General features: G+C 37.9%; 1 protein-coding gene across 1 annotated transcript in view; it reads right to left on the bottom strand.

Annotated features, from left to right (window-relative positions):
- Positions 1-138: 138 nt before the first annotated feature.
- Positions 139-9,391, bottom strand: part of ETFDH (electron transfer flavoprotein dehydrogenase) — a 30,503-nt gene continuing 21,250 nt past the window's right edge. The window contains exons 9-13 of the mRNA XM_034770910.1: positions 8,438-8,581; positions 4,715-4,883; positions 2,191-2,373; positions 1,567-1,788; positions 139-861 (exon numbers count right to left, since the gene is read on the bottom strand). Of these exons, the coding sequence (XP_034626801.1) occupies positions 698-861; positions 1,567-1,788; positions 2,191-2,373; positions 4,715-4,883; positions 8,438-8,581 (882 nt within the window). The 3' untranslated portion in view covers positions 139-697. The remainder of the gene's footprint in view (positions 862-1,566; positions 1,789-2,190; positions 2,374-4,714; positions 4,884-8,437; positions 8,582-9,391) is intronic.

The following is a 9,391-nucleotide window of genomic DNA, read 5'->3' as shown; positions in this document are numbered from 1 at the left end:
TACAGTATTCTCCCATTAATTCCTTCACTAGAGCAGTAAGTCAGACTTTCCCAGGGTAGCATGTATGCATCAACACAGTAGTGCTGTCTAAAATAAGTTTGTAAACAGTATTCATGAACTCAACTGTTCACACAAAACTAAGTTTTATGGCAAACTAGCTTTATTAAAAGTTTCTTCCCTTGAAACAACAGGGAGCTTGTTAAATATTTGCTTTAATATGTAACCTTTGAAAGCAGTGATACAGTATTCCCTCACTTGACTTGTTTTCCCTAATGCAAGTAGAAATTAACCAAGATTGCATTGATAGAACATGTTAGGAAGGAGCAGAAAATGTGAATTCACCATGAATTATAGAACTTCACTATTTTTTACACCTATGGTTCAGGGTGTTTCCACTGAACTTTGGCAAGAGATTAGATCTAGCATCAAGTTGTAAGTCACAGAAAACAGCACTTTGGGGATGTGGTACCACTGTCTTTGATCCAGTAAAAAGGCATATTATTTCATAACTAAGGCTAGGGTCTGTCTGACTGCATTGACTTTACATTCACTATTTAACATAGTGGTTAATGAAATTTCTTACCACATAGTGGTATGAAATTTAGCTGGCTCAGTAACCTCACTCAATTAACATTCAGTCAGTGATCAGCTTGGTTACAACATGTCAGGGAAGTACACTGGATAGTTTTGATCAAATTTACATTCCATTATAAGCTGGCCCCCCTCCCCCTTCAGGTACTACCCAGTTAATATTCTGGCTTGGGTCTTTAATATCACATGTTTTGCAGTGGACACAATTCTGAGCATTTATCTGCAGCCGTAAACCTTCTCCTGTTTCCAGGGGAACATATTCATAAACACCTGCAAAGATGAGAATATGTCACTATAGTGGATAGGTGAGAAGTATACAACTGAGTGCTAAGACCTAGATTTAAAGGATCCTATTACAAACTCTTGCACTCTTCAGTAGCCATTATCTTACAAATGCTGTGACTTCCATTTGGGAACTTCATTATGCAGGTCAGTTGTCCCTTATACACTCCTACTGACAACTGCTTTATCAAGAAGTTTATTTTTCCCCAAAAAAGTAGTTCGGAAAGGACCTTGGGTCCTGTGTACCCCAGAAGGCCTCCCCCCAACTCTTCCCCTAGGCAGCAGCACCAAGGGAGTGTCCACAGAGCACATGCAGGGCAGGGAAAGACTCCAGCTGCAGCTTCTGCACTGTTGATGCTGCCCATAGAAAATGGCAGCAGCACAGAGGAAGGGGGCCAGTGAATACACAGAAAGCAGCCCAGCCATGGGGAGTGCATAGCTAGCTGGGGGGGAAGCCAAGCAGGATGCTGGAGAGGCGTAAGCAGGGATATGGGTGGGTCCCTAAGACAGACAAAATGCAGCTGGTAGTTCTCTTAATAAAAGGTTTGGGAACCACAGCCTTAAGGAACTAAAAGGCCTACTAGCCAGGTTATTTCCTCTACTGAAACATTTCAGTAAAAATATATAAGTACCTTTCCCTTAACTTTGCAAAGCTGTTAGTTTATTCAACCATTATTCATTTTAATTACCTACCTGCAGGACAGAATCTCTGTTCTGGCCCATCGTATATAGCTAAATTTTTGTTCACAGGGACACTGTCGTCCTTCAGAGTCAAATGAGGAGGCTGGTCATGTTCATGATTTGTCCCACTTAGAGCCACAGAGGACAGGAGATCAAAACTGATTTTTCCATCAGGCTTTGGATATTCAATAGGAGTGCAATCTTTGGCTGGCTTTAGCTGATCAGAGTCTGGCCCTAAAGTAATTTTGAATGAAACAATATTAAGTTTTCTAGTGTGCAAATATTTAGTTGAAATTAATTTGGAGTTATCTAAATGAAATACTATAATTTATAAGGCAACTGGAGATAAGACTCCCATTATCTTTGCAAAACGTTCTGTAGAATTCTTAGTCACAAATGGTCATGTTAGCTGTGTCTCAACAGAAAGATTATCTCCAGTAGTGTAGTGCCCCCAATCCCTCCATTGAACTACACCAGGTGACTGATTCCATAGACACAGAAAACCACCATCTACAGACACTTACTTTCAACATCCTCCCTTTTAACATCTGACTTGAGTACTGACCCAATCCAACCTTGCTTAATGCAAAACCATAAGAGACCATGTACATTTTGTATTTTCTGAAAGAAAATTACCTGGATGTTTTAATGTCCATGGTTCCATTCCTCTCAATATCCAATAAAATATACCAGTGTAAATCATTCCTCCATAGACACCCAGTACTCCATGGCAGGATGGTCGGATATTCCTAACAGAATAGAGCTCTTTCCACACCCAGGATTTCTTCAAGTTTTCTTCATATTCAGGCACATTAAGTCCTAGTTGTAAACATATATTATTTGTTAAATGTTTATAATATAGCATGATTTCAGGGAAGATTAGGTTCTTGAAATAAGAACTTGATGCAAGTTGAGAAGTGTTTATTAGCAATGGATTAAATCATTTGCGAAGCATAAAGATCAGTTTTTTGAAAACTAGATTTAGGTCCATTTATAATATAATGAACCTAAATTACTAAATTTTATATTGCCATTGAAGAAAATGAGAGCTTGCAACTATAGCCAACTGTACACTTACACTCCTAAAATGAGGATTATTTTCTGAAATACAATTCTAACTTTCTCAGACACTTTTTCCAGGATATTTGTATGTAAGATCATCAAAACAGGTATCCTTAAATTCAGTTTTTAAATATTTTTAAAACAAAGCAAGTGGTGCTTCAGGCTCTTGTTTTCAGGAACGGGACCCCTTAAGTCCTTATATAATACCCTTTCAAAAACTTCTCTTTCTGGGTGATGGGAGAAAAGGGACTTTAGAATGGGAAGTGAGAATACACAAGACTACAGTGCTTCATGATGTTTGGATGGCAGATTTCTAGAGAGGCCTGTGATTTACAGGAGGTCAGACTAAATGTTCTAAATGTTCTTTCCGGCTTTCAGCACAAGTCTATGAATACTCTGAGAAATGTTAAACTTCCAAACAGAGGCAGTTTATCAAAATAATGTTGCCTTTGAAAATGCAAAATGACTGAACAGATGACAATGAGGACACAATTAGGGAATGCCAATGCCGTAAATTCACTTTTGACTCTACTAAGGTGTAAGCTAACCAGAGTAACCCACCTAAGATCCGAGCACCAAGTTTTCCCATTTTAAACTCAAAACCTTTGAACTATATAGCTTCACAAGATTATATATACACACATATACATACACACACACACACACACACTTACAGCTATGCAGCCATGAGCACTGATTTGTATAACTCCATCCTTGACAAGACGTCTAATAGTTTATTACACTATGCTAAATGTAATGTCACTGTAGCAGACCATCTTTTAAGTAAGGCCTCGAGAAGACAACTTATTTAAACAAAACTCCATGAAGAGACATTTCCCCAATTACTAATGTTATTTGGGAATGGATTCTGAAATACAGTAAATAGAATTTATGGAACCATCTATACTAAAAGAGCCACTAATATATGTGCACTGTTTTGCCATAGGGTTAGGGTGTCTGTTAAACAATTTTATTACCTACATGCATGAGAAAGCAGTTCTGTAACCAAGTTAGGAAACATTTTCCTGTCCACACTGACAGCAGGTCCATTATAAAACAGATTCCCATGACCATGGAAGAAAACAGTGCACTAAAATAGTGGGCTTGTTAGTGTAGATAGTCCCTAAATATCTTTTTGCCTGCTGTATTAAGGAAAAGCTGGAGAGTCCAGTTGCTAAAGACGCAACAATAATATCTCACACTATGTCTGTACTTACCAGATAATACACTTTAAAAATGAATAAGAACTTGTAGTTGTGGGGAAGCAGCTGTCATTAAAAAGTATATTTTGCTTAAGCAATGTACTCGAATCACTGTGGCTAACTCCAGAAGGGCTCAAGTTCTAGCTAGGGTAGTGGTCTCTATAGACATCTGTTGCCATCAAAGTTTTTAAGAGATCAATTAATACACAAAGAAAGCTTCGCAGTACTCTCCTCTTTTGATGAACCATAAAGCAACCAGTATAAGAAGACACTAAGGTTAAAAGTTCTATTGAGGGATGGGTGGGAGAGGGTTGTTACATACATTAATATTATAGTTCACTAAAACTGGAAACTGTAAAACTGTAAAAATATCAATTTACTTCTCACCATTAATGCTATGGGGATTTTGGTTTTATTTGCATTTCTCTCAACTGCAATGAAAACACACTAGTCTTATCTTTGTTCCTATTTTTTAGTCTTTCACTTTCTGGTTCTGCACTAATGCAATAATCCATTGCAAACACTGTAGAGGAATTTATGAATAAACAAAAACACTTTCTATAGATTTTTTTTAAGTCATGAAACCAGATCTGGTACGATTTGTAAAAACAATAATTGACAATATACATTGTAAATTTAGGCCTAATCTTCCTGACTCCCCCCTTTAATGTTAAGAGCATATCACATTCTCTGCTCCAGTCCAAGGACCTGATCTATTCACAATAACCAAACAAAACATTCTGAATCCATTCTATTTGTTTCTTGTATATGTTATAATTTACTATAGGTATATCAATTTTCTCTTAAACCAACTTCGAAGAGATAGTTTATTTGGCTTTCAAATAGTTGTTTCAACCAAACACACAAGCCAGCTACAAGTTTAAATAAGATCTTACCTATTGTCTTCGACTGGAGGTTTTCATTAGTTAATTGGTTGAAAACAGCTTCTGAAGCCAACATGCCACTTTTCATTGCAGTGTGCGTACCTTTGATTTTAGGAACATTCATGAAACCAGGACTGCAACCAATTAATACTCCACCAGGGAAAGTGAGTTTGGGTATAGACTGAAGAGAAAAATTCAATGAGATTAAGATTTTTTTTTTTTTTAAAATGAGCATGTATGATGGAAAAACATCTGGCATGAGACCAGATCCTGAGCAAATAAGAGATATCAAGGCCAATATTGCAGAACTTCATGGTTTTTGTTTAATCAAGTGGAAGCTCAAGAAAACAAATGTGATCTTGTTATACTATTCCACTCAAAATGATTGCTCTACTGAATAGACTATGATAAAGTCACTCATGCCTCCTTCCCCTGCCCCCCACCTTCTGCTCTTGAGTTTAAAATGACAAATGCCTATGTAGCCTGAAAGCTTGTCTCTTTCACCAACAGAAGTTGGTCCAATAAAAGATATTACCTCACCCACCTAGACTCTGCTTTAGTAAGTCAAGCTTCCCTCCTCCCATAGTAACCATATCAGTCTATCTCCGTGTTTAGTTCTCAAGTCTGCGTCCTCTTTCTTAGTGGACAGATTGACTTTCCAGGTATTACTGAGTTTGGCACGAAGTCTCAGTTCCTTTAAGGAAAAAAAAGTTGTGCAGAGACTAATAATGGAATGGTTTCTGGGCACATCTTTCCCTCTCCCTTTCTTCTGAGAAGTATAATATAATCAGGTAGTGAGTGTCACTTCTGAGAAGTTTGCCTGTGGAAAAGTAAACCTCTAAAGCTACATCCCTAAAATAACTAAATGATTTACATGTCTCATGGAGCAAAAAAAACCACCAAGAAATTCTAATAAGTGTATATAACCACATTTGGATTATCTCTGAAGATTTTTTTTCTTGCTAAGTTTGAATGTTTACAGAGGATAGTTACTAAAATTTGAAGATGCATTACAGCATTCCTCCCTCTTTACAGTACAGTGTTTGTTTTGTGTACTGGATACTCCCCTCAAGCTGCGAACTTGGTGATTGCCTTCACAGTGAAGGCAACTGGGCTTAGGGATCAGACAACATAATAGCAGTTTTAAATCTTCAACTGGGCATTTTCTCAAGTGATGTCCCTAAGCACAGCTATACAGCTAAACACAGATTTCATGGGATTAAATGCACTTGTTACATCCTCTGTGTTCATGAAACCTTTGGATGGAATATACAGTAAAATACCACTATTACTGTATTATAACCAAGTCTGCTTGGCATAGTACTGGGGACAATAAAAGTGGTTTCCTGGCTGGTTTTTTTTATTAAATATATTTTTCCTGTTCCATCTGTCCTTTCCTAAATTTTGCAAATTCCCATATCTTCCTGCATCAGTGCAAACACTCTCCTTAGAGAAAACGCAATCGTTAAGCCACTTCAATATAAATCATTACTAGATCGCCATTCATATTTTGTGCATTCCACAGGACTCTCAAGCAGATAGTGCTCTCATGCTATCAGAAGAACCCCAGGAGTAGTCACGATAGTGTTACAAATATGCTAATTTCCTGCAATATTTTTGGGAGACCAAAATACTGTATTAAGTTGTATCATTGCAGTCCAGGAATTGTGAATAATTCCATGGCACTCATTGCCATGGGATGTTGTGAAGGCCGTAAGTATAACTGGGTTAAAAAAAAATTAGATAAGTGCATGGAAACTAGGTCCATCAATGGCTATTAGCCAAGATGATCAGAGATGCAACCCCACGCTCTGGGTGTCCATAATCCTCTAACTGCCAGAAGCTGGGACTTGACGACAGGTGATCACTCGAAATTGCCCTGTTCTGTTAATTGCCTCTGAAGCTTCTGGCACCAGCCACAGTCAGAGATGGGGAAAGGTGGTCCATTGTGGGGATAGGTGGTCCATTGGTCTGAACAAGTATGGCCACTCTTATGTTCTTATGACTAAGATAAGAAGCTCAAGCAGTGGAGATTGGGACTGGGTAGGCAAGGTAATAGGATTGGGATAAGGAGCCAGGATGGGGAAGAGATAGGACTGAGCTATAGAGAGGTTGGATTAGAGGGTGTAGAGTGTCTGTGCCCACTATTAAATGCTCCCTTTCAGAGTATGAAGGAAATTGGTTTGTTTCAGTGTGTGTTTTAAAAATGTAGGAAGTTACACGCAGGCTAAATAAAAACAACATTTTTAAGGTTGCAAAGTCAAGCACCCAAAAGTTAGGAAATTCCAGAAATCAAGGTTGCTTGCTTGTGTGATCTTAATTTTCGCTCCTTGCATGTATGCATTATGATAAAGTCTTCAATTACATGATCACATCTTTTTTTCCCCCCCATGGGACCCTTGCCTCATTCAGTGCACAAGATGGACCTGCTCTGGGAATGGATCTGGGTTGTGTAGTAAAGGAGGCTGTTGTCTATAGGACCCTCTGCCTCATTTTGTGCAAAAGGTGGAAAGTGTGTAGTGAATGAGGCAGTGGGTTGCAGGAAAAGAAAGGACAGTCTCGTGGTTAAGGCAGTTGAATGCTGTCCTGGGAGAACTGGATTCTATCCCTGCTTCTGCCATATATTTCTAAGTGATACTGGGCAAGTCACTAAAACCAAGCTTTTCAAATTGCATGTTCCTCAAAAAAATAGGCATCTTAAGTTTATCTATAGCACACAAATTTGGAAAACTCCTGCTGTGGGTAATTTTGTACATATATCCTACATGTATCCTATGTATGAGGCAATATCGTCACCAAAGAGAGAGAAAAGCTAAGAGCTATAATTCTACTCACATATGAACATAATTCTGCATTCCATATACAAACTGGTCCAAGACTTCTACTATAGATATTGTCAAGGCACCATACACGTTATTATGATTACTCCAGACAATTACTATTCTTGTGCCTATGGACATTTTATTTCCAATTGATTCAATGAGACATTTTTAAAGCCAGCAAACACACCTTTAAAAGGCACACACCTTGAAGAGTGGAGCAGTTAAAAATTAATGATCAACTAGTAGGTTTTAACATACAGAAAAGTAAACTCCATTTAATGTAGATATAACACAAATTACATACAATAAACCAAGCTTTGCACTAGGAACTACATAAAATAAGTTATACATTATTCAAAACACAGGAGAGATGGGTACAAGAGCAGGATATTCAGCTGAACTCACAGAGCTCTGGAGTATGTCTTATGTCTTAGCAACTGTCTTATTCTCTCACATAAACTGGTATAACCCAAGGCAAAGAGGCACATCTGGCCACTTCCTCCTAGCAATAAATACAGTATTGACTAGTCAACTCTCTCTCTTTACTCCTGTACATATTTTGCTGTAACAGACACAAGACATATCCTAGGACATTCTAATTTAGTAGATAGAATGGCATTTTCTCAAGGCCTGGCAATATTCATAGAATTTGATCAATTTATTTTAGAATGGCCAATGAGACTTCCTGGTGCCAAAAGGCATTGCTTTCTGTCCAGAAATTCCTTTTGTCTTTATCCAATCTTTTATTTCAATGGACACTTGCTGACAGACAAATTGAAGACATTTTAGTTTAGATATTACAAGTATAGATGGTTCTTGTTAGTAGGGCCACAGGGAATTCCGAATAAATAGTTTAGTTGTGTTACAAAAGAAAAAGCCCACACCCAAACAAAAACCCCAAACACACCCTTACCTGGAAACCGCCTTCATTCAAGGCTCTAGCACCATAGGCAATCCTTTTTCCACCCTCAAAAGTGGGCTCCACACTGGGATGATGTTTCCATCTCTGGAACTCTTTAAATGGGCTCAAATAGGGATTTTGATAATCTAAACCAACCTTTAAAACAAAACAATAAAATAAAACATGCCATGAATATTAAAATGTGAACATTTCAACAAAAGTTATTTTATACTCCTTCAAGTTTTTAAAGTGCTTGTACACAAATGCTAGAAGTCTAAAGAATAAGATGGGTGAACTAGAGTGCCTCATGATAAAGGAGGATACTGATATAATAGGCATCACAGAAACCTGATAGACTGAGGACAATCAATGGGACACAATCATTCCGGGGTACAAAATATATCGGAAGGATAGAACAGGTCGTGCAGGGGGGAGGTGGAAGAAAAGGGGGAGTGGCACTATATAATTTAATAGTTTAATTAAATGTGAAATTAAATTAAACTAAATGTGAATTAAATATGTGAAAGAAAATGTGGAATCAAATGAAGTAAAAATCTTAAGTGAATCCACATGTTCCATAGAATCTCTATGGATAGTAATTTCATGCTCTAATAAGAATATAACATTAGGGATCTATTATCGACCACCAGACCAGGAAAGTGATAGTGATGATGAAATGCTAAGGGAAATTAGAGAGGCTATCAAAATTAAGAACTCAATAACAGTGGGGATTTCAATTATCCCCATATTGACTGGGAACATGTCACCTCAGGACAAAATGCAGAGACAACATTTCTCAATACTTTAAATGACTGCTTCTTGGAGCAGCTGGTATGGGAACCCACAAGGGGAGAGGCAATTCTAGATTTAGTCCTGAGTGGAGCGTAGGATCTGGGCCAAGAGGTAACTATAACAGGACCGCTTGGAAATAGTGACCATAATACAATAGCATTCAACATCCCTGTG

Source organism: Trachemys scripta, chromosome 5 (genome assembly GCF_013100865.1).
Source record: "Trachemys scripta elegans isolate TJP31775 chromosome 5, CAS_Tse_1.0, whole genome shotgun sequence".
Classification (NCBI taxonomy): Eukaryota; Metazoa; Chordata; order Testudines; family Emydidae; genus Trachemys; species Trachemys scripta.
Note: the sequence above shows the minus strand (reverse complement) of the source record. Positions and strands in the feature narration are given on the sequence as shown.